General features: G+C 38.9%; 1 protein-coding gene across 3 annotated transcripts in view; it reads right to left on the bottom strand.

The window, feature by feature from the left end:
- Positions 1–12,634: 12,634 nt before the first annotated feature.
- LOC124613864 (ETS-like protein pointed) overlaps positions 12,635–26,756 on the bottom strand; it is an 816,307-nt gene continuing 802,185 nt past the window's right edge. For all 3 annotated transcript variants that reach the window (XM_047142590.1, XM_047142591.1, XM_047142592.1), the window contains 5 exons: positions 24,931–25,056; positions 22,870–23,184; positions 20,717–20,968; positions 15,162–15,459; positions 12,635–14,870 (listed from right to left, as the gene is read on the bottom strand). In XM_047142590.1, the coding sequence (XP_046998546.1) occupies positions 14,807–14,870; positions 15,162–15,459; positions 20,717–20,968; positions 22,870–23,184; positions 24,931–25,056 (1,055 nt within the window). In that variant the 3' untranslated portion in view covers positions 12,635–14,806. The remainder of the gene's footprint in view (positions 14,871–15,161; positions 15,460–20,716; positions 20,969–22,869; positions 23,185–24,930; positions 25,057–26,756) is intronic.

Genomic DNA, 26,756 nt, shown 5'->3' with positions numbered 1-26,756 from the left:
GTTCAACATCTCTTGGTTTCAGCTCACACGGGACCCAAGTTCCTTCTTTCTGAATCATGCCCATAGCCTTGACACATTTCGAAATGGCTTGCTGTATCAGTCCCACTAATCATGCCAATTCTTCTTGAGTTTGATGTGAGTCTTCACTCAGCAATGTCTCCAATTCTGTCTTTGAAAACATTATCTCTTGCACCACTATGCCAGTCTACAACTTTAAAATCACCGCTCATGAAGTGTTGAAACCTCTCATGACACATTCTTTTACTAGTAGCATCCTTACCATACGTACTTGAGAGCATTCGATGAGACTCAGCTGCTGTTTTCTTCATATTGAAACAAAACAGTAACACCTCCCCCAAATGATGAGAATTAGGCTCGTAAACTGACATTTTCAATCAAGAACAGCTTTATGATGCAGACACAAATCGACTAATGTTTGAATGATGTTATGTTGACCAAGGTCCAAGCTAACTGCCTGATGTCTGTGATCTGTTTCTTTAGACCGCTATTTACCGTTGTCACCACCTATTGGCAAACAGTGGAAGCAATGTTGTACACCTTATACATTTGTAACAAGAGAAGCCTGTTTACAGTGATCATTGTTATTTCTTGCATGCAGCCAGTAGGAATATTCAATCATTGCATCTAGATAATCAGATAATTTGTAGGAGTGACTAATAAGTCACTTTTTAAATTTTCTTTTGAATATTTAAAGATTCCAAATGTTTAGTGGAAGCATGAAGAACAACTTTGTACTGTAATGTAGAATTCTAATCTGAACCCTAAACAATGAATCAAACTCTAAATGAAAATAAGTTTTGCATCTTTCATTGTGAATGCATAAATAATGAACCGACTGAGACTGTTTTATATTATCAGCAATGGATACTACTACAGAATAAAATTACTGGAAAGTGGTTGTAAGAATTCCAAGATGTTTCAAAAAGTTTCTGCAAAATGGGAAGTTATCTATTTTACACATGCTTGTTACTGCTTGTTTTTCCTACCTAAATATTTTCAGTACTTTAACTGAATGTTGTAAGAAGTAATTCCAAAAAGCAGCAGTGAGAGGAAATATGCAAAATAAGCCATCACTCTGATCTTCAACTCAACACAATTAAAAATACTACAAAGTGCAAGAAATACAGTTTCTCAGTTGGTTTTCTTATGTATGGGCTCCTGTTTAGGTTGTTATACAGTAACTTTGTGCATAGTGTCTATTCTGGACCCAAGTGTTAATGAGACTAAGACTCAAATTGTTAGCTGGGTAGAAGTTATAGGCTCCCATGGCCAGAGTCAGCAGACATGAAAGTTTTTTGGGAATAGTACTGTGTGTTTCAGTATTTCAATTCGCTCTCTGATATCACATTTCACCATGGCACGGCAAGTATACTGGTTTCCTTTCTGCACTTTTTTGGTGTTCGGCCACTGGAGACTTGTTGTGCTACCCAAGTTGAATATAATACTTGTGCTCCTGTATGCATATTGCTGCTGGCCTGCCAGTTTCTCTGATGTAGACTTCTCCATACTCTCATTCCATCTTGTACATGCCTGCAGTGTGCAGAGCATCTACCTTGTTCTAGATGGAACCTAGCACATCCTGGATCTTACTGCTGCTGCTGTTGTAGAGCATGCGCTGGATACGAAACCACTGCAGGTGGTTACCCATCTGATCAGTGACACTCTTATGCGAGGGCTGCCCAGAAAGCAATGCACGACATTTTTTTCTCAACCAAAAACAACGCTATGAATGCGAAATATTACGTATGTATTATTTGAAGTCTCCTGAGTGAGCGCACCAAGTTTCTGTCACTTCCGACAGGTAGCATAGCTGCAGGACAGTTTCAAAATGGCGTCTGTAACTGAGGTATGTTACAAGCAGTGTACCGTCATTGAATTTTTCACTACAGAGAAAGAAACTGAGGGGAATGTTCACAAACACTTATTCAAAGTCTATAGAGCATCTGCTGTCAACAGAAGTACAGTCAGTCACTGGGCACAGAGGACGAGGCCATCAGAAGGCAGTTCGATGGAGCTCCACGATTTCAGCGGTCAGGGAGACCATCCGTGGCTGTCACACCAGACATGTTGCAGTGAGCTTCGACTTGTTCGGGCCAATAAAGGATGCCATTTGTGGAAGACATTTTGAGGATAATGAGGAGGTGACTCACATAGCGAAGCCCTGGCTCCACCACGAGGACAAGAATTGGTACTAACAGGGCATACACACCTTCGTTTCAGCTGGAGGAAGGGATGGAGATTATCTGGAAAAATAGGGTGTGTAGATAAAACACCATTCTTTCGTGTGTGTAATTCTCATTATGTTCAATAAAGAATTGTTGGAGGGAAAAAATGCAGTGCATTACTTTCTGGGTGACTGTCGTACAAGTATGTTATCGCAAGAAACTTCATTCCCATTAATCTATAATGATGCCTTAGTCTCAGATTGCATTAACAATTCTGCAAGCAATATTATTAAACTGATCAGGAGATATTTCAGCTATAGTACAAATATCTGAAGTGCAGGAAAGTAAAAGGTTCCAGCTTGGGTTCAAAATCTGTGATTGCTATTAACTGATTATCTCCATTTAGAACGGACAGGGGATGCAAGACACTGCTTATGTTTTTGAATTGCTCTTAAAAATTGTGCCTAAACAGACAATTTATTTTTTTATGGTTCCTTAATAAATTCAGAGTTGTGTTTGGACACATGCTTTTAACAGTTAATTGATTATGTCTGTTGAAGAATTCAGACAGTTCTAGCAACCGTTTTACTCACTTAGCAATAAAAATAGTCTTTGTTCTTGAATTTGTGACAGTACTTTAAAAGAATGAACATAACCACATTTAACCAGCTAAAACTACGCCCATGTTGGTGAGGGTAAAATACTCCCACAACAGTGGGGCTACTGTATTCAATCTTCTAAGAAGGGTAATGAGTGTGTGTCTTCCACATAACGTTCAGACCTTTATTCAATCCTAAGCTAATACCTACATTTTACAGGTGAATTCATTTCTAAATGTTAGTATAGTATTACCACTACGAGATTTCCTCTGAAGATTGTTGCATTCAGTTTTATCTGCAAACAAAATAGAGATTTCCTTGAATGTCCTATATATGTAATCCAGCTTTTTTTTGTTTTTTTGTAATCGTTGGAAAATAAACCAGTATAGCCTGCAGATAAAAAAAGAGGTCGAGCCTTGGTTGCTCTCACTGATATATCATGAACATACATTAGGGAAAGCAGTCTTTTATGTGTAACACAGCACCCACTGTTTTGTTTCATGGCTGTATGAGATGACTGTTTGTAGGACTGAACCAAACAATATGACACCCCTCCTGTCCCATTATATACTAATTTATAGTTCTATAATATATTAGGCAATAGTATGTGAAGCCAAATGCCTAAGTTACACAAAAAATATTTAGTAGTCAGCTCTTTTCAGAGAGCAAGTGAAAGCAAAAGGATAAGAGCTAACTTCCCTTCTGATGATCCAGTACTTAATATCAAATGTTTATGGTACCATGTGTAATGGAACATACTTGTGGGAAAAGAAAACTTTCAAAGGTGTGACACAGGACCACGATATTAGGATAGAGTGCTGATTAAGGACAGAAAGAGCAATGATTAACAGTACTGTGCTCTGAATGCAGTGGGAGCATGAAAACTCTGAAGAGTGCTTCATTGTTTCAGACACCATTTTGGAACAGCAATGACGTCGACATGTCAATAGAGATTCTATGAGCCCAATTCATGCAGTGAGCAAGCTAGGGCAGTAATTAAGACACTGCATTCACATTCTGTAGGAATGGCACGCAAAACTCTTTTTAACACAATTGATTCTCTACATTACCTTTTAGCTAACGAGTTACATAGTCTGAGGGTTAGGTTCAATATGATTTCTGTAAATCAGTTAAGGTGAATGTTAGAATGGTTCATTTGAAAAGGTTGTGGCTTACTTTCTTCCCCATCCTTATCTATCTGAGATTGTGACCTGACTCTAATGAAATCATCGACATGGCATTAAATCCTAATCTCCCTTCACAGTATGCAGTCAACATATTTTCAGTAAACTTAGCTGTAAGGTCAGTCTGAAGAATTACTTAACACATTGGATGCAAAAAGGTTGACTGTGTATTTGCAAATCATCCTAGTTCCAGGTGCCAATGGAATACATTCAGCCTAGACCTCCACATCAGGCAATCTGATTGCTGATCACACAGTAATACCAGCACAAATTAGGGAGGATGAATGATGCCAAGTTAAGTCTAATGATGAGAGCAGATTCTGCCTTGGCATCAGCAGTAACTGTTGACCAGCAAAGCAGGAACTGTGGAAGTGTGTCATACTATGATGCAGCAGACCAACTCAGAGCATCATGAACTAGGGAAGTCACCGTCTACAATGACCATTAACTTCCCATGTTTGGTGAGAGGACACGGCGGTATGGAGTGCATGTGGAACATTGTGTAGCTCATTCTGTAGCCTTTTCCACAATGGAATCAGATAATACACCACTTCAGTTGTAAAAGATTTATTTGTTCAATCACAACTAGTTCCAGTCAATTAGAAGCCCATCTTCAGGTGAAAGAAGACTGCAGTAGGAGCATGGAGAAACTGTGATAAAAGATTGTCAGCAATCTAACATCTGCTTAGTTATAATAATAGGAATACATGCCCAACTATAAATATGAAGCTGATACGATTAGGTTAGTCAGAATGGAACACAGGTTATGTGTCACATAATCAACAAAATTACTTAAACAAATGGGCAGTTAAAAGAGGGAAACAAGAAAAATGAACACTGTGAGATAACTTGCACAATGAGCTGTGTGGCCACTGCACACTGAACTCCAAGCTGTGGGCTGGTGACAGCCACATGTGAAGTCTAGATATGGTATGATGTGGTGGTAGAAGGCAGATGTGTCCAAAAACTATTGACCATCATATTGCAGAAGGAAGTAAAGCAATATAGTTGTGAATAACATCAGAGATGGATATATAAATTATAAATGGTTAGATGTATATTGTCAAAATATATTAAAACAAAATTATGTATAAATTATGAACTGGGCACAAATAGTGAGTGCCCAACCATCTGTTAAAAATGATATAAAGGTAAAATTTAAATTTAAAAAAGCCACAAATTGCTACTAGTGGCAAGTTGTATAAAAAACTCAATATAGTGACATATGAGTGTCCACAAGAAGAAATAGTGCCAGTTGGTGATTAAAATTAAAGGGATACAAAGAAAATTACAATTCTTTGCAGAGAGAATTTTGAAAAGAATATTGCTGTGGTTTGAGTGCTGTACCAGAAAAGAATAACTATTTAGAAGATATTCATGCTTCAGCCTGATTTGCTCATTTAGGGCTGTTGAAGGGTTTTTGAGCCAGCCTCTGTGGCCGAGTGGTTCTAGGCGCTTCAGTCCGGAACCATGCGGCTGCTACGGTCACAGGTTCGAATCCTGCCTTGGTCATGAATGTGTGTGATGTCCTTAGGTTAGGTTTATGTAGTTCTAAGTCTAGGGGACTGATGACCCCAGATGTTAAGTCCCATAGTGCTTAGAGTCATTTGAACCATTTTGAGGGTTTTTTGTTTAGGCTGTGCATAATTTCTATTTCCTCTAATAAATTAAGGATGTGAACTTTGTGGTAATGGTGAAGGATACTGACACTGATTGAGCCAGGCGACTAGTGCGAGTTTTGGTGTTCTCGTAAAGTTTTAGATAATAACAACATTTAGTTTAGTACTGATTACATGGTAAATAGGTGTATTAGTGTGCTTTTTAAGCATGCCATTAAAGGTTTCATTTTTCTTTACGCAATATAGCAGAAAACGCGAAAAGATTGTGCAGTCGGGTTACAGTCATATATTCTTTTACGTTTTGCCACAGCAAATCTATAGAATTTTGTTTAATTGTTCTTTGCTTTCTCCAGCAATTTAACTGTCAGAAAGTAGTGTAAAGTTTAAGTTGTTTCAGAAACATTGTGGTGTTGTTTTTGTTTACATACAGCTGCGTATAGGCCAAATTTGTGGAATCATATTTTCGTGTTTATCTGTAATTTAACTGATTTATCCTTAATAAACTATTACATTTATCACGAGTGAAAAGTGCCTGACTTGCTGTAGAATTGTTAAGTCAGGGCTTTGGTGTGACGGGTGCTGTAGTTTTTCCCATGTGGGTGACTGTAGTGGCATGGGAATAGGGGAAGTAAATGAGACTCATTAGTGGTTTTGTAGGATATGTAGTAGAGATAGGAAGATATTAGAACAGGAGGGGAAAATTGCTGCCCTTCAGGCTGAGTTAGACAAGGCCACAAGAGAGCTTGACAGGCTAAGGAGGGAGAAGGATAAAGAGAGGTGGGAAGTGGCAACAGGCAGCAGGAGGAACAGGCCTAGAACTTTGTCTGACAGCTTCATGGTGAAGGTGCAAAATAGATTTGACCTGTTGCTTCAGTTAGAAGCTGGTGACCCTCAAGCAGTTGCAGGTGTAGACAAGGCACAAAAAGCTTTCAGCAGCAAATTGAAAAGTAAGAACGTAAGGAAATCAGTAAAGAGAAAGAAAGTGTTGTTGTTAGGTAGTTCCCATGGAAGAGGTGTTGGCCAACTTTTGCAGGATGAACCAGGATCAGAATACAAGGTTATCAACTTTTTTTAACCTAGTGCTGGTCTGGAGCAGGTGACAGAGGATTTAGGATCACTTTGCAAAGATTTCACTAAGGAAAACACCGTGGTTATAGTGGGTGGGCCAGGTAATAGTATTGGCAGAGATCCTGGGTACAGTATAGAGTGTGACCTGGTAAAGATTGCATTAGCATTGAAGCATGTATCTGTTCTTGAGCGCCATGCCTGACCTCATTTGAGCTCTAGAAATGAGAATAATCTTTACAAGGATTTAAAGTCACTTACTATTGTACAAAAAGGTGTGCATTATTCAGGAACACACATTTGCAATAACTTGCCAGCAGCCATAAAAAGCTTTACAACCATCAAATTCTGTTCAAGAGAAGCCTAAAGGATTTGTTGGTGGCCAGTTCCTTCTACTCCATTGATGAATTTCTCAGTAAAACCAACTGATGGTGGTGGTGGTGGTTAGTGTTTAACGTCCCGTCGACAACGAGCTCATTAGAGACGGAGTGCAAGCTCGGGTTAGGGAAGGATTAGGAAGGAAATCGGCCGTGCCCTTTCAAAGGAACCATCCCAGCATTTGCCTGAAACGATTTAGGGAAATCACGGAAAACCTAAATCAGGATGGCTGGAGACGGGATTGAACTGTCGAAAACCAACTGGTGTTCATTGTAAATATATATATAAAAAAAAAAAAAAAAAAAAAAAAAAAAAAAAAAAAAAATTTAAAATTTTAAATTCAGTGCATCAATGTGATCTTAGTAAATGAGTGTTTGTAAAATGATTATTTCATATAGCGTTCATTAAAAAAATTATGATCACTCCACTTGGGGCCTGTGTAAGGTATATTAGCTTATTTGTTTCAGTTGTAAATATTTGTCATGTATTATTGTTTTTCTGACATGTTCTACATCCTGGAGGACCTCCTCACTATGGATCAATTGGAATGAAAGTAAATCTAATCTAATCTAATCTTATCTCAAATTGGTTTTTATGTCAGCAGTAGAGTATCCATTGTTTTTCAAATGGCTCGACAAACTGGATTTAGAATTATTAAGGTTCCGATGTTCCTTAAATTGATGTTACAAGTGTGCCCCGTCCACCCGATGTAGAGGCCCTGGCCATCATTGTGCTTAATCCTAGTTAAATTTGTTGCTGAAATAAAAAAGTAATTAAAAATCAGAACTTTCTTAACCCCTTAACAAAAAAAAGACCCATGTACCTATGAGTACTCAAAAATGCACTTTGTGTGGCCAACTTAAGACGTGGTTGTTAACACAATTGATTCTCGTGATTAACTTTTAGCTAAAGAGTTAAATAGTTTCCCACAGAGGCATTTTTACTTTCCAACCAACAATATAAGTACTGTGAAAAACAGGTATGAATTCATGAGACTTTAAAACCAGATTCCCCTGATAACTATTTAGCTAGCTTCTCTGTCACCAATATGTTTACAAATATCCTGAATAAAGAAGTAATATTGATTAAAAAATCCAGTTAAGTCGACATGCTAATTTATATTTCCAAATAATTGATGAACTTCTTGCTCTTCTAAAGATGGTTCTAAACCACAATTTCTTTAATTTCAATAATGTCATTTACCGACAGACAGAAGGGTTAGCCATGAGATCACCCTTAGTTAGTGTTACTGTCAATATTTTTGTCAGCCGCATTGAACATCATTTCTTCCAATCATTTCTTCCAACACCTTCAGAATGTTGTTTGCTATAAACATTATGCCTATGATGTCTCACTTCTCTACAGTGGTAGTAAAGAACAAGCCCAGCAGCTTCACAAAAATCTTAATATGATGCACCCTAATATTCAATTTATGTTAGAGCACCACACTAATTTTACTTTACCATTTTTAGATCAGAAATCATTTTGCAGAACAATAACATTGCCTATCACACTTTTAGGAAAGAGATCACAACTGACAATATAACTCACAGCTTATTGAATCACCCGCAGAAATATAAGATGGCTGCATTGCACGCAAATGTGCACCATGTCGCTAAAGTGCTCCTTGGCACATAGAGAGATAAAAATGAACTTGAAATTATCAGGTACATTGCAAGTTCTAATGGCTACACAGTTCAGGCTGTGGACATTCTTATGCAGTAAATGACATGTTAAGGACTTATTAGTACCCGGCAACAATTATTGAACTATATGAAATAAAATTGTCATAACTTCTGAAGGGTTTGCATTAGGACATTCAGACTAAAAACTTGGCCACAGGACATGATGGGGGTTTAGCGACGAAGCCCACTTTCATTTGGATGGTTCATCAATAAGCAAAACTGGCAGATTTGGGGGGCTGAGAATCCGCATTTCACGATCGAGAAGTCTCTTCACCCTCAACAGATGACTACGTGGTGTGCAATGTCCTGTCACAGAAAAAGTGGTGCAATATTCTTTGATACCATGGTGATTACTGAATGGTATGTGAAGATTTTGGAAGATGATTTCATCCCCATTATCCACCATATTCTCCAGATGAATACATGTGACTCCTTTGCATGGGGCTATATTAAAGACTAGGTGTACAACAACCCCAAAACCATTGCTGAGCTGAAAGCAGCCACTCAGAAGGCAATTGACAGCATCGATGGTCCACCACTTCAGTGGGTCATGCAGAATTTTGCTATTCGTTGGCGCCACATCATCACCAATGATGGCAGGTATATTGAACATGTCATAAAGTAAATCCGAATATCTGTAGTGATGTTTACATGTTGAAAAAGTGTGTGCATGCTGTGGTTTGTAATTAATTTATGTTTTTTTCCATACAGTTCAATAATTGTCACCCTGTATTCACCATGGAATTACCCTGACACCCATTGATGTAGACATTTAATGTAATTTGCACAGTGAAATATCCTATTTAGGTACTATTTCAGCTAAAGTTGGGTTTCAGTATAGGCGTTATGAAGCCAGAACCCACAAATGCAACATGGCCTCAGGCATTTATCAAATTAAGTGCAGTGATTGCCAGTGCCTCTACATTGGGCAGACAGGGCACACTTTTAACATCTGATTTGAGGAATATCAAGATCTTAATAATTCTAAAAGCCACTTTTTCCGGTCATTTGCAAGTCAGTGGGCACTCTATTGGTAACAAATACCAATCTGAGTATCCTTCATCATCACTACGAATGTCATATCCTTAATTTATTAGGGGAAATGGATATTATGCACAGCCTGAACAAGAACCCCTCAACAACCCTAAATAAGTGAATCACACTGAAGCACATGTACCTTCTAAGTAGTTATTCTTGTTTTAAATAGTGCTCAGACCTCAACAATTTCAAACATTCCTCTTGGAAGAATTGTAATTTTCTTTTTATCCCTTTAATTTTAATCACCAACTGGTACTATTTCTCCTTATGGATACTCAAATGGCACTATATTAAGTATTTTATCTAACATTCCACTGTCAGCCAATTTGTGGATTTTTTAATTTAAACCATTACATTATTTTTAACAGATGGTTGGGCACTCAGTGATTTTGCCCCAGAACACAATTATTACATATTTTTAAAATATATTTTGATGATTGACAGTTTAGCATTTTTATCAGTTACATAACGAGTATCCATCTTTGTTAACGATTGCGCTAGTCAGCCCTGGCACTATTCACCACTAGATGACTTTACTTTCCCCTGGAATAAAATGGTCACTTTTTTTGTGCGCACCTGCCTTCTGCTGCTGCATCTTCCTCTATCTCATCTTCGTGTGCAGCTGTCACCAACCCTCAGACAGGAGTTTACAGTGCAGCGGCTACTCGCCTTATTGTGTAAGTTCCCCCTTTGACCACCCATTTGTTCAGGTAATTTTGTTGATTATATGAAACATAACCTATGTTCCATTCTGACGAATCCGACCTTATCAACTTCATGTTTACAGTTGGGAAATGAATTCCTGTTATTATAACTAACCAAGTGTTATGTGGTTTCCGATCTTTTGTTATAGTTTCTCCATGTTTCATTACATACAGTCTTGTGTCGCCTGAAGATGGGCTTATAATCACCCAAAACCGATGATGATTGAACAAATAAATCTTTTACAGCTGAAGCAGTTTATTATCTGATTCCATGATGCTCAGTTGCGATGTCCTGCCAATCAAATTCTTTTTTCCATTTCTACAATGTTACAGAGATGTGCTGCACCTGAAAAACAATACTTGTACACAGTCTTCACACATTCCCCAATACCCTTTCCGAGTTGTTCTTCAGTTAAACTGGCCAACAAGATAAAATTTTGTTCATGCAAAACTTAGCTTTCATTTTCCATTAGTGTACTCTCCTTTGTTAACATGTGAATCCATACTGCAGCGTTATAGTGATATGACCTTGTTTTTGTTTCTTTCATAGAGTCCTTACCAGAAGGACTCTAATAAATGAGCTGTCCACAGCAAAATGTTTCATAAGAGATTATTTAACTGATACTCATGTACCTCTTATTACTCCAGTTTCTGTGTACACTTGATCGCATAAGAGATATTCAGACTTGGCTAATCTGCAATAACTTGCAATTATTTAACATTATTCAAAATTTTGGTGGTATCTGTGATAAGTTTAGTTTACCGTTTCACTGCCTTGCTCTAGGTAACTTCAATTTCTCTGTACATATTTTCACATTTTTCTCATAAACTCGTATATTAATTTAGCTATATTCTTTATGTGATGCTTTCCACTAGTGCAGCATATAATTTTGAATTAAGTGGTAACATTTCTAAAAATATTGTAATAAATTACTGCAGACGATTGTTTGTCTGTGTAGTTAATAGCTCTGCCTTCAGCATCTCCAGGTAAAGCAGTTTTGGAAAAAAATACAAAAAAAGTTGTAAGAATGCATACATTTATGTTTCAGGATTTTGTACTATACAACTTCTTACTATTCTTGTTCTTTCACAATATAGAGGGACCGTGCAACCTGAAGAGCAGTGATTAATTTTCTACATGCTTGTCCAACTTGGCTTTCTATTCACGCGCAGTCTTTGCACCCCCCCCCCCCACCCCCCCCCCCCCCCACCCCCCCGGCCCTTCTTGCCCCAGCATATTATGAGTTATGAGGTAGTCTTAGACAAGAATGATCTGTAGGACATTGAAAATGACTAAGAATGGCTTTTACCATTGAAAGATTTAAATCAGCATTTTATGACAATAAACTTGCTAGTTAAAAGTAAGGAAGATTTAAAATTGAAAAATGGTAAAAAATTGTGTTAAAGATATAGAAACCAGAGTGAAACTAGTAAAATGTAAAGATAGTGATTTCTAAAAATCAAAATTGGAAATTGAGATAAACTCAGTATAAATTGTGAAAGACTTCTGAAATCATGAAATCAAAGCCAAGGGTGCAATTAAGCTTACAGGAAGGAGGGACTGGTTTGTGGGTCATATGATAAGGGATGTAAGAATGGGTAACTTTACTCCGGTTGTTGTTGTAGCATGACAAAATGTTCACGAAGGACAAAAGTTTTCAATATTTCAAACAGATAATTGAGGTTGTTGAATGTAGTAGGCATGAAGAGATGAAAAGTTCAGTGTTAGACAGGATCATACTATAGTCGAAGGACAAGTGGTGTTCCATAGAATCTCCATATCATTACTGTGTATTGTGTAATGTCAGAGATAAGAGTTTTTTGAAACACTGTCAGTACACAATTTATTGTCTGGAAGTCCAAGATATTTACACACACAGGTGTAGATATGATTACTTTATGAACTAAGTTTATGCCTTTGAGGGACTATTTTGTATTTCTGTTTAAACTGAATTGGAACAAACTATTTTAAAAATGGAACATAAATGAATAATTAAAGATATTCATGATTCTTGTAGTTATCTTACTGTTAACAGTGTTTTTACAGGGCTTGCAGGCAGCAGAAAAAGATAAAAATACAATAAAAGTATTCTGATATTCTTTGATTTTCATGGATAAAAAAGCAAGCCTAATTAAAGGGAACATGGCTGTAATTCAGGCTCCAATGAACATCAGATTTTTAGCTGCAGAAACAACTTTATTTTGCTCTTCAGTTTGTAAGTACAGAGCTTTTTTAAATGAATATAATTTATTTCTAACCATCATATATAGAAATTTACAATGCTGTCCCAAATAGCTTTACTCTAACCTTTCAATCAAGCACAGTCATTCTCTCAAACATTCAGATAATATTTATAATTTGAATTTACCAATATATATTTTTCATTCCTTTGGTGTAAAAAAAGAATTGAGGCAGCAACTATGACTTCTGCGCATAGTTTGTCTTCATTTATATAAAATCACAAAAAACCAAATACTGATTTAGCTCTAATAGTACAGAGGATATTTTTCCATTCTTGGCTGGAATAGGTGGGTTAATAATTTAAATTTTATGATAATACTTGGCCTCTTGTGCATGCAATAATAAAAATAAGATTTTCATTGAGGAAAATGCAATCATATGATGTTAAAAATATTCACATGTCGAAAGTATTTTTCTCCTAGACAGTTTCTGTACTAACATTACATACCTATATTCTTTTGCATGTAAGTAACATCTTAACATACAGAAGTGAATTTCTAAATGAATACAAAACTGATGCTTTACCTTCTATACTTTAAGGTAGATATTTAGCAGAAATGACTTGAATTTAGTTGAAACTGTATTACTTTTGAACCCCCTTCAGACATGACAGGTAAGTGAATGAATTTTCATCACCTGGCATTTCCAAAAAATCATAAGCATTTTTTTTAATGGTGATAATGTAAAGCGTCACATATGTTAACAACACATACAGCATAGGAAAATTTGCATCACCTTTTGAACAATATATATAAAAAAAAAAAACTTTGCTTAATGGACATTTCATATAGGCAGAAAAAAAGAAAAAAGTCCAGTCCTCAATGAGAATCCTTCTAAAGTAAGTCTGAATTCATAAATACTTTTGCTAGCAAAACAGTGTTATAGTATTATTTCTGGAGAAAATAATTTCACAAAGATGTTTTTCATAACGTTATGTATACATGAGTGAACTGATAATCAGAGAAATTGCATAATTAAATTACATAGTACCATGCAGTTTAGAAAAATTTTGATATCAAAGATAGATCACTATATCTGCCATGTTTGGAAAACTAAGAGAATGAACGTTCTATTACTAATACAAGATATAAACTGAATGATTTGTTTTTGTGATTTTGCTATACTTCAGCATAAAAGAACAGTAGCACCATCCTGGTTGATGACGATAGCTACTAGATCACACAGTACATCTAAAAAGATATGCTCATAATAGCATACAAATTTGACAGTGCAACATTAGCCTAAATGGAATCTGTATTTGGTATAATGATCACTTGTAAAAACATCATACACAAGACGTCAACATTTTCTTTTTTCTTCTAAAAGCAATTCATCCATATATTACTTAAAGAAGTATGCAACAGGTAAAAGTTACGAAAATAGTGTAGGCAAAACAGCTGTTTTTTAGCTGTGCCATCAGACTTAATGTGTTGCACCTTGGGAGTCATCACTCCATATCAGCTAAAAAATTGCTGAATTTACATTTTTCCTATTTGCACAATCATAACAGTTACAGTGTGCATAACAATATATTACATTTCCTCTATTAATGAAAAATTACAACTTACAATTAAAAAAGTTGATACCACAATATTTATCATCGCGTAAAATCACAAGAAAAATCTGTTAGCATCCCGCATCAGGGGAGTAAAAAATGTTTATTGAATATTTACAAGGCACTTATTGATAAAACTGAAACACTCACAATTATTTGTGACCACTTAATTAGAAACATTTAATAACAAACTGTGTAATTCTTCTTACCTAACAACACAACAGCAGTTTGAACAACTTACATACGATTAGTTCACTCGCAGTATACCTCTGGTATCTGTGCCACATGGTTCGTTACGTGTTGTCAGGAGAGAGCGTAGTCAACACAAGCATTGATAATTCCCATTGTACATATCCTCGGAGAAATTTAAAGAACAAGCCGGAGTTCGGTATCTCTTAAAACGAGACACCTTCAGGACAGACATAGCAAATACTATGACCGACACAATTATTTTAAATTACTGATTGATTGGATATGTACACTTCTTTGCTCCCTAATTTACTGCTACACCAGCAACCTTCAAATTGACTCGGTATATCCTTTCCAAATGTTCAGTCGTCATCCTTCTTCTCTGGCTTCAACTCTACAGCAGCATGAACTTCCTCAGGAGAGCATCTGAAATTGCAAAATTATTTCATTAAATGGCAGGCAATCTTATAAGTGGACAAAACTTTATTGGAACATTAAATGGAGCTCAAGAAGAAGGAAATATAAATATCCAACAATCTTCATTAATATGCATCACAAGCATATATTTCCAATATTTCAGGGTGTAGAAACACTACAAAAATTTAAATCTACTGTATTGTTCACATTTTACCAACTATTTTAAAACTGAATTAAATCACAGAATCTGACCATTTACAAACCTACTCGAGTTATAGTATCATATGTACAAACACTAACCCAAGAAGAGACTGTAAATCACAGACAAAGCGATACACGTAGCGCTTTCCTGCTGTCTTGTGTATGATGTTCTTGTCATAGTAGTAACGCAGGCCTCGGCTCAGCTTCTCGTAATTCATTTTGGGCTTATTTTTGCGAATGCCCCAGCGACGAGCAACTTCATCAGGATCGGTCAGCTTGAACTCCCAACCGTCTCCGGTCCACGAGATAAATGTTTGACACGATTTGTCAGTAAGCAGCTCCAGTAAGAATTGCCACAACTGGATTGGACCTGAGCCAGTGAAACAAGGGCCTCCACCTGACAACAACAAATTACTCATTAGAAAAACAACACAACAACAACCTACTATTCTGACACATTAATATTTGTAACTGTCTTTGTAAACTGAATTGGGCTGTAAAGGGTAATGCACAAATTGTTACAATAAACTTTTCATGCCATCATTGCGCAAACCAATACTTACTACCCAAGTAAACGCTTTACACAGAGTCGTGTTATGGCACTTAATATTACACACAATGCAGTAAGAAACAGGAGACAAAACCATCGGACAACATGTTTAAAAAAAATTACTAGAAAAATCACAATCAGTTCCTTCCATACATTCCATTTGCCCTAAAGGAAACCCTTACATATACAGCTTTCACTTCTTTGATAATTAAGCTAACAGCCTGATTGTGAGGTTCCAAAAAGTATCACAATGATATCAATTTGAGCTTTTTTGATGCCAAAAATATTTTTTTGTTTATTTTGTGTGTGTGTGGGTTTTTTTTTCTGAAGGAGGCTTTGGCCAAAAGCTAATGTGTAACTGTCTTTTCGTTGTGCCTATCTGCAACTCAATGTATCATCTTTACATTGAGTAGCAACCTGTCTTTTCCTTATATAGTTCATTGTGTCCCCTCTGTATTACCAGTAGTACCATATTCTAAAGATACCAGAAGAAATTTGTGAAAATGATATCATCTCAGATTTGAGTCATATTTTACGATTACTTCATTTTTTGACATCGAGATTCTTGTGAACTGGGATTTGTTCCACTTCAAGCAAATAAAGAAAAGTTGTTTCACATATAGCACAAAAAGAAAGGTTGTGGGTATTAGCATAATGCAGAAACAGTAGTTAAGATATTCATGCCAAATCGAGTAAGCTGTTTTCAAAATTAACTTTGTTGTTGGTAGGTAGTGGACATTTCAAAGCAAAGCTCTATTATCAAGTATTTAGTTCACTATGGAGGGGATGTAATGGCAACATCAGAGCAAAATCCATTAACTAGAAATGAAAGAAAAATATTATAGTGGAATTAAAATATGTAAATGTACAGCCACATTTAGACACTGTTTTTCTCTATTACTTATCAGTTGTACGCACCAGATATGTGCATATATTTAGTCAAAGGTAATCATGCAGCTTCAAAGAACTTCACTTTATACACAAGCTGTCCAGTTGTTCTAAAGCTTTTGATGATACTGTAATCATTATGCACTGCACATTTTTACTTTTATTTTTCTAAATGCAGACCATTAATGTCATATTACATCCACATGCGATTATGCGGCATGAAGGAATATTCATTTCGAATGGTGTGTTAGAAGAATACATTCTTACTTTCATCAGCAAATGAGGGGTGTTTCTGCAGGAGTCAAACAGTTTTAATAAAATATTTTCATAAGAAGTTTCCATTTGAACATTACAGGATTAATGCAAACAGTGCAGCACGTACAGTGAAATTTTTAAAGTTTAAGCCATTCTCACAGCAAATAATTCTTTTGTTGTTTTGTACTTAGCTGATATCTACAGCTGGAATTCTCTACAAACTGTCTCTACAGACAAATTTTACTGTCACTTTGGCACTGAACTGAAGTTCTTCCATAGTAATCTGAAGCACGGTGATGGAGCTGTTAATGACATACGCTGACAGTCAACTGACAAAGTTTAATTTTTAAGACAGCCAATTGCATTTGTCACATTTAACATATCATTTAACCTTCTCACGCTCTCAAGAAAAGCTATTTGTTGCCGTGAAAATGAAAGTGTCCGATACTCAGACAGAAAGGCACATTTATTCCACAGCAGTTTACATTTTAACACATCATTAAGATTGTGGCTGTTTTTTCAGGATATTAATGAGTAACAAAAGGAATGGTCACAGAAACTGGAATAGAAGAGTTGAATTATTGCTCTCAGCGGCTGTAATAATGAAGAGGGCCAAGAAATGGAGAACTGCTTGTGACTATGACCCAATCATTTTTCTAGTTATCATCTGAGTTAAGGATGCACAAAAGTTCTGCCATTAAGGCCTAACTGAGTTTATATGTGTAATCAGATTAAATTAAATTAGCCAAAGACAGCAATAAAATCAGTCGTTGGTGAAAATGCTATAGCTGTGCCCAAAAGGATGTTTTAAAAGTTCAAAAGCTGCTTTTAAAAAATCGAGAGTTCAAAGCTGCTATTTACAGAACAAGTCAGACCAACTTAGTGAACTTCTCAACACTCTGTGTAAAAGCTGTCACAATGAACAAATATTTAGTAAATGCTAGACAATAAGATGTGGGCAGGTTTAGATGAAGATCACAGACTGGCCCCATTAGTTTTATGTGACCACTCTCCAAATGTGACTTACACTGCAAGCACTGCAGACTGGCTTGTCTTGTTGGGTATTTGTTAATGAGCCGTGTGCAATCTCTAAAAGTCTTATAAGAACCTGGTGTAGCCTCTATGGCCAAAGAGATGTATTCACGGATGGACCGACCCCCCCCCCCCCCCCCAAAATTAACATACTGCCTCCTCTTGACATTTACTATGGAATTGCAACTTTGTTTATGAAGAGCAGTCACGAACGGCTATCACATTACATTACATTGGATGCTATACATCTTGTGGAGTGGGCTCTCCAGATTGTGGACAGATGTAGATGTTATAAATGCAATACAGTGAAATTACTCAACTTAATGAAATATTATTGTGTTGTAGTGTTTATATAAATTAATTTTGATAGTTTCTATGAAGATACTCTTCAATGAAGTATCAGGATTTGCCAACAGAAAATTCTTTAATTCAATCTCAAAACTCACTGCACCACCCGCAACATGCTCTGGCAGAATGCTGAATACGTGTGTACTAATGGTAAATTCTGAGTGTTTGTAGAGTGTGTTTTTCGATTACTGTGTTATGTTCTTGTTTCTGACTATTGATTTTGTGAAAAGAAAAATATTGCTATTGACAATGGACTTAAAAACTGAAAAAAAGTATCATAACACATTTGTCAAAATAAGTTTTTGGAAGAAGTTTCTGCAAACTGACGCCAGATATAATTCTTATAACAGGTGTAAGATAATGAAATTACTCTCCTTTAAAGTCCACATTCACAAGGAAAGTATTCCACAACCCATTAGTAAATGGGAATATGGAGAATAAAGTTATTTCTTCATATATAAATTGCATATAGCACTAATCATGCACAGTGTAAATGTAGTTGAACTACATCTCTATGAATTCTAGGCAGTGGGTTTTCCTGTTAAAGTTTTGATCTACATGTAACTCCAAAAACATTATTTACATACTTCTTGCATTTCATGTTTTAAGTAGACTTTTTTTAAATTTTTTAAGTTCAATGACAAGTACTGGGTTGTGCGTACCGAGTCTTGTCGAAATATAACAGTAATACGTTTGCCTTTAACCATCTGTTAATGATTTAGGTATGTCATTACCTGTCTTTTTTCTCATTAAGCGTGCTGGTACTACTTTCTATACCTGTTCTCATATTCCCTCGAAAAGAGGCAAAATTTGTAAGCGGAAGATCATTTATGTATACAAGGTGTGAACAAAAAGTAACAGGAATTTTCATTTCCCTTAAAGAATCTTTATTTATTAATCAACATCCCTTTGTGCCCTTCAAAGTAATCCCCCTCAGATATAATACACTCGTGCCAGTTTTCTTTACAATCTCGGAAGCACTTCTAGAGCTCAACTTTTTGTTACGGTGTTCAGCTCCTCCCACGATTCTGTTTTTACCTCACCAACAGTAACAAAACGACATTCTTTCGAGGTTCTATTCGGCCTCGGGATCAGTAAGAAGTTACCAAAGAAAACATTGAGAAGCACCTTCACTTGCACTCAGACCAGTCGACTTTTTTTCAGTCTCAGCTCTTCAGCCAGTTTCCATCGGGACATTTGGGCCTCAGTTTCAGCATCATACGCGTATACCCACGTTTTGTCACCTGTTATAATCTTCTTTACGAGTTCTGGGTCGTCGTGGACTTCATTTGGCAATTTTCACGCGGTGTCTATGTGACGTCTCGTGTGATCGAAATGCAACAATTTCGGAACATACTTTGCTGCTACGTGTTCAGTACCCAAAACATAAAAAAAAAATCGAGCGAAGGGATATGCTGACATCATCAGCGACCCCAACCTTGACATAAATTTTACTGCCTGGCAGGCGTGGCCCCACCAGATATTAGAAAGAAAGTAGTGGCCAGGAAGGAAAAGACAAAGGCGTTGACCTCACCAGCCCACCTGCTCTACAAACACCAGCCAGCCTGCCGTCGACTAAAATCTAGAAAAGGCTTCCTGCACACAGCAGAAAACATCGTCGGGACACCGCAGCAAGTGAGGCTGGCAACAAGGCGAGAAGAAAACACGCACCTCGGGGAATGGTCAGTCCCAAACGAAGAACTTCTTCCCGGCCGTATGGAAGGATGGACGACATGGAAATCTCTTAATAAGCTGCGCTCTGGTGTCTCACGATCCCAAGAGAATATTCGCAAATGGGGCCTCTCAAATGAACCGACGCTGTGTGACACACTCAAACCACCAACCACCTCACGCAGTGTGTGCTGCGCCCAAGCACCTGCACCATGAAGGATTTGACGAATGCCACCCCAGAAGCGTTGGACGTGGCCAGATTCTGGTCCAAGACTTCATAAAATAAAAAACTACTTGACCCCACTTATATATCTGTATACTTTTATACTCTTTTTGTATTTGTTATATACTTGATATGTATGTGTCAATTATTCTGATTTTATGTACGATGCTTCTGACACGATTAAATAAAAATCAGCAACCCCTCTGGTGGTGATTTGGCTATTTTCCAGAACCATTTTCTTTACTTCTTCCACGCTGTCGCCAATAATTGTGATAGGACATCCAGGACATCGTAGTCGTCTTGAATGTCTTCTCGACCCCTTTGAAACGTTTAATAACCCTCGTAAACTCTTGCCTTACTCGTAATAGGTTCGCCAAAAGCCACAGTCAACATTCTGGTTGCGGTGCTGCACTTAATTCCATTTTTCGCGCAAAATTTAATGCAACTTCTCTGATCCATCTTTTTCCAAATTAAAAATTCGGCGAGCACTCAAAAACGCATATAACTGACAACAATAAAGTAAATATTCAAAACAGCTGAAATTACAGACACACACATCGGGGACACGTGCACCAACGAGATAAAAGATCTTGGAAATGAGATGTGTAAAGCCCGCGAAATTAAGAAATTGCCGTTACTTTTCGATCACACCTCGTAGAAGGCATGGTGTGAGCGCTGGACACTGACCTGAGTATCCGGCGAGCATGGAGGGCTGCAGCACGGGCTTGGTGTCGGGCGCGCTGTGCGCCAGGTCCTGCGGCCCGCGCGCCGCGGCCGCGTGGTGCGCGTGCGCGTGCGCGTGCTGCAGGAAGGCGGCGTGCTCGCCGCCGGGGCCTCCCCCGCCGCCCCAGTGGTCGCCGCTCGTCGGCACCGTCTGGAACGCGTCGTACGGCGACCCGTACGCGTCGGCATACCCGTCGTGGTGGCCGCCGTAGCGAGCTGCAACCGACGAGGGAAGTCGAGATGAAGCCTCTGTCGCGCCACACACTCTACGATTACGGGTCATATCTTTTGATAACGTTGACTGGAACACACCCTTCGAGAGTCTCTGGTTATTATGGATGATGGAGTGCAGTTATAAGAGAAGGAGGACGCGACAAGGGAAGCATTAGTCAAGTATAGACAGAACGAATAAAAGATTGCGTTGTTTTCTGATGACACAGTAATTCTGTCAGAGATGGCAAAGGATTTGGAATACCAGCTGAGCGGAATAGATAGTGTCATGAAAAGAAGTTAGAAGATGAACACCAACATAAGTAAATCACAGGTAATGGAAGGTAGTCGGATTAAAATATATATGGAGGGAAATTATTAACACATGAGACACGAAATGCAATAGGACCCGCCAGGGTAGCCGAGAGCGCTAACGCGCTGCTTCCTGGACTCGGGTGGCGCGCCGGCCTCTGATCGAATCCGCCCGGCGGATTAACGACGAGGGCCGGTGTGCCGGCCAGCCTGGATGTGGTTTTCAGGCGGTTTTCCACATCCTACTAGGTGAATACCGGGCTGGTCCCCACGTCCCGCCTCAGTTACACGACTCACAGACATTTGAAACTTTCACACTATTTCACGATTTACACTAGACGCAGACAGCTGGGGTACACTACTTCCGTCCCGGGGGCTATGGGGTGGCGGCAGGAAGGGCATCCGGCCACCCCTTAAAATTAACCATGCCAACTCCGTTCTTAACCCTGCCGACCCTGCGCACAATGCGGGATAACGGCAAAAGCAAACACGAAATCCAATAGAAATGTTTTCCTATTTGGACAACAAAATGATGAACGATGCAAAAGGTAAAGAGAATATAAAATGCTGACTGGCAAAAGCAAGAAAGGATTTTCTGGAAAGTAGTAGTCCGATGAAGTCGGATACAAGTAAGTGTTCTCTGGAAGCATTCAACTGGAGCGTAGCTTTATATGGCAGTGAAGTGTGAACAATGAACGTTACAAACAATAAGGAAAAGCATTTCCAATATGGTGCTACAGAAGAATACTGAAGATTGGGTGGTCGATTGAATAACTAATGAAAGGATACTGAATGAGACTGGGGAGAAAAGAAATTTGCGGCTCAACTACGATGGATCGATTAGTAGGACAAATCCTGAGACATCAGAGAATAATTTGGTGACTGGCTAGTGGGTGATTGTACAGGAAGGCCATACATCAAATATAATAAGGAGGTTCAAATGTATGGAATGTCCAGGAGTTAGTGTAAAATGATATGAAAAGACTTGCACAAATACGCTAACACGGAGAGATGCACGGAACTAGCCTAGCTACGACAGGGAATCACGCCTTACGTATAATTTAAGCAATTTGTACAATCAAATACTAAATTAATAGGTGATTTAACTGCAACGGAAACAGCTGATAATCGTGAATTTATGTTGTTGCATCAGTGATGTTGTAGTCAGACTCACGGGAGATATTTACTTGGAATGGTAGTTATTTCAACGAATAAAAGAGAAGAGCTGGACTTTTAAGGGTAGGAGACATTTCACCCAGTGCGTGTAAAACTACCTAACAATCTGCCGTCTGTCTCAGCTCGAACCCAGAAACTGCTTTAACCAGCAAATTGTTACATTTCTGCGATTTAAAGAGAGTGCAAAGGACACAAAATGAGAGGAGAGTGAAAAAGTTGAAGATGCTAGTTGCGAGTGTCAAGCCAAGCACTGTTATTCACTACTCGAGAGGAAGTGTGCTGTTTCCCATATGAGTAACGTTCATCTACAGAAACAGACTACAGGGGTCATAGCAGCGTTCCTCCTCGGAGAGGAAAATTGTTTGATACGCAGCACGTTGCGAGGCAGTTAGATAAAGAAGTGCTACGACGTTACTCACCGCGGCTGAAGTTCTTGACGTACTGCTGGTACTTGTCGAAGAGCGGAGGCGCAGCAGAGTAGAACTCCGGGGAAGACTCGAGGTAGGGCGGTGGTTGGTGGGCGTCCAGCGAGTGGTAGTCCTGGTCGTGATCGAAGTGCGCGGGACCGGACGGCGGCTGCTGGCCCTGCGGGGGCGGCTGCGACGAGGGGGGCGGCTGCTGCGACGCCTGCGGGGGCGGGGGCTGCTGCGGGGCGCCGAACCCGTCGTCGGCGCTGCCCAGCGCCGCCGCCTGCGCCTGCCCCAGCGTCGGCTCCAGAGGACCGAATGCGCCGCCTGCGCAAACGGGGACACTCGTCACGGTCCGTGCAGAACGCCGTGCTGGCCAACTCAGTTCGACATTCACACTTCTTTTGCAAGCCTGGTTTTTCGTGTAAGCCACCTGAGAAAGCCTCACGAACTCAAAGGTGCGTCCCTCTTACGTTCAAATCTCTGCATGAGCTCTCCTAGTAACCGTTTAAAATTCCAGAACGAAAGGATAAGTCTATGACGAAGATACTACTGTAGGCTACTCTAACAGGCCCCATACGAGAGTGACAGATCGCAGTAATAGTTCAATCTTGATCGCGATCTGCCCATAGATTGCAGTACGTGGGCAAATTGCATGTATGTGGAAAAACAGCCGGCTGCAGCGATCGACTGTTGATCGTTCGGAATTCTCGTAAAGTGTGATGAATCGCATGTGACGAATCATCTATGTGTGGCAATATGGCTGCGAGTCATTTGTCTGGTCATTGAGCGTGATTGTGTAGTTTTGTTTCGTTTCGCTATGTGCAAGCGGAGTAAGGTCTTTTCGTCGGAATTTATAATTACTTAGGGAGGACTGGCCACTCTGAAAAGTGAACTTGAATGCAGTGCTGTCACTTATATTACGAACAAATCCTAATCTGAAAGCACTGATACCCTTAGATATTACAGTTATTACCACATTGAAGCTGATCTGCAAAGTAGAAATTCATGGGGAAGTTCTTAGTAATACGATATTCTGAGCTCCAGACGGTGATTTTTAGTTACTTATCGAACGATTAAACATGTTATTAAACGTTTTAACTTCTAAACAGAATGAGATAATATTAAATGACCGCTTTAATTTAAATGCTTAGGGCGTACTATTCTACAGATATTCAATAGTCCCTTGGCATTTCATACACTGCTTCGTCATACATTTTACAAGAGTTATGGAAACGAGCAGTGGTGCTGTTGATAACATTTCTGTAGAAACACAGAGATGGCAAGGAGACTGTGTCAATACTTGCAGTTAAACTACAAGACTAATAGATGCAAAAGGAGTTGAGAACATTAAGACACAGATTGGCAGAGAACGAGTCAAACGGATATAAAATATGTAGACATAAGTCTTGCCAAGTAATATGATTCTACCAGGTATATGATTCCTGAACCAGGCCTGCAACAGCAGAGGTTTATTCCACAAACAACAAAATGTTATTAAATACTTCTAAGTACACTGTCAATATTTCCCAGCATTCACAACATGACACTAAAAGTATGAACTTCGTAATTACGTGCAGGACCTAACCGTTTCATAGTAGTGCCTAATAGTGATACGTGTTGGAAAACGTCACGGCCGTTTCTATCCATATTCGTGATATAAAAATCACTCGTTGCCATCATCGGTTTATACCATAAAAGTTTTCAGCCACTAGCAAGAATTAAGTACACAGGCATGGTGATACGTTGCCAGCTATCGTTGATTTCTATCTGTTTAACCAGTTCTGCCCGTTTTGGAAGGACCATTTAGTCCAGTTTTGTTGCAACTGACGTATCGAACTGACGTAAAATAACACCGCGTGTTACGAGCTACGTTCAAAACTTTTCAGATCAATATCGTTTAGCTTGTCGTATAAGATATTGTCACTGTCCCAGGCTGAGCGGTCAAGGTCTCAGACTGCGGTGGTATGACCAGAACCGCCAACGGTTTCTCGATTTCAGGAAGACGAGGGGGAGGTAATGGGAAGCGGGAGCGAGCAGTAATGAGGTGTAGGTGGCGGCCGCAGCACTCACCGTCTTTGATGTGGTATCCGGCGGGCGGGCGGAGGTGTATGAAGGCGGGTGGCGGCGTCGGTTCGTCGCGGCCGCAGTCGGCGTCGCGCGGCGGCACCGCCGGCGACCTCAGGTGGCTGTACCCGCCTGCACACAACACAACACCAGCGTTTAGCACAACGGCACTTGCGTCCAGCTTGTCATCCCACCAGTAACGTCGCTACATTCCCCCCCCCCCCCCCAAATGTAAACGAACGCTTTCCTCAGCGATGCCATTGTCGTTTACCATTAACGCACACAAGGCGAATTGTACCTCGTATCGTTGTTGTTTGCCAGTTCGTTCACGCGTGCTACGAGAAGACAAACGACTGCACATAAGTTGCAGACGTTACATGTGGAGTGTACCTCTAGATAGGTTTTTGTTGGTGTCATGCTCTTCAAATTCTATCGTTATGATTCGTTATACAATAGGAGTGAACACACAGAATTACGCTTGTCGCCGATATTAGAACGAAATCGTCACACTCTGTTTACAGTTTGCTCTAAAGCCAACTTCAGTATTGTAAGTATCCTATTTTTACGCATTTATTTATTAGTAACAGCAATGGTTGATAATTGTTGCTGCTACCGATGTAAATAGCAATACGTGATAGAAGCAACAGTAAATTTCATGGGGAAATACCAAGTCACCACGTGACATACAGGGCAATGTAGGTTGAAAATAAAAATATTTATCTGCTCATCTCAATGCTCATTCCATAGATATTCCTACTCTGTGTGATTCTCGTGTGACCTACGCCAGCACGGTAATATATTTTTACATCCTTCTGTGAAATCAGATGTCCTTCGTAATGATTTTACTGAACGCTCTCACAGGTGAGTTTCTTGGAACCATATAACCCTTCCACTCTGGACAACCAAAAGCCCTCGTCAATCTCGAAATGCTAACAATGCCCGATGAGACACACTCAGAAAACAAACGTACAAATTTTACTTTAAATGCTTCTTTCTTTATTAAACCAGATAACTGAATTTCCTGTCTGCCATTTGTACTTCAAACTACAAAGGGACTATTCCGAGATAAAGCATGTAACGCTGACTGCCCAAGATTTTCTATCTTTTGCATTCCATCTACTTAATCCTACTGCTTCTTGGAGACGGAAAGTACCCTGTCAGGCTTCACTGCCAAAGTATCTTGTTCCATCAATGGGGTATGTTTTGGAATTGTAAGGCGATTGGGTATGTAAGACGGAAAGAAGAAACTGTGATGGCATTTTGTTCAACGGGTGTGAAAGTCCGCCTAAAATTATACCCTGATTAAGCAGCTGATCTCTCGCGATTTCGACGCCCCTACCGCGCCCAATCCTATCTAGACAGCTAACACCTAGTGCTAGACAGGTCAAATCATATACTCTGGGAGAACGATGCAGTCTAGTAAAATCCAACTATTGCCATATGTAACAGTGAAAACATATTAGTGATACAAAACGAGGATTTCCACAATAAGATTGCACACCAACAATTTTCAGACTCTTGCCGTAGTTATGGAACTTGTAATAAAACACTCATTTCTCGCAAACACCTAACTATATACTTTTGCATAATTTGCAATGTTTTGAGACAAGTAAATTTATTTTACAATTATCCAAATATTAAATATTTTACTAGTCTCATTTGGATTGTTAAAATGCTGAGTTTACTCTCAATCAGGCTTTCTTTGATAAAAAGCCAAAACATAGACACTATGTAAAGAGTAATGTACCAATCGATGAGTGTATGTTACAAATAAGATATCGCCCGCATGGCATCAGCAGCTTGGAAACTTTTGCTGTTGCAGAAAAATTTCG

This window comes from Schistocerca americana, chromosome 4 (assembly GCF_021461395.2).
Source record: "Schistocerca americana isolate TAMUIC-IGC-003095 chromosome 4, iqSchAmer2.1, whole genome shotgun sequence".
Lineage (NCBI taxonomy): Eukaryota > Metazoa > Arthropoda > Insecta > Orthoptera > Acrididae > Schistocerca > Schistocerca americana.
The sequence above is the reverse complement of the archived record's forward strand: the minus strand, read 5'-3'. Positions and strand labels throughout refer to the sequence as shown.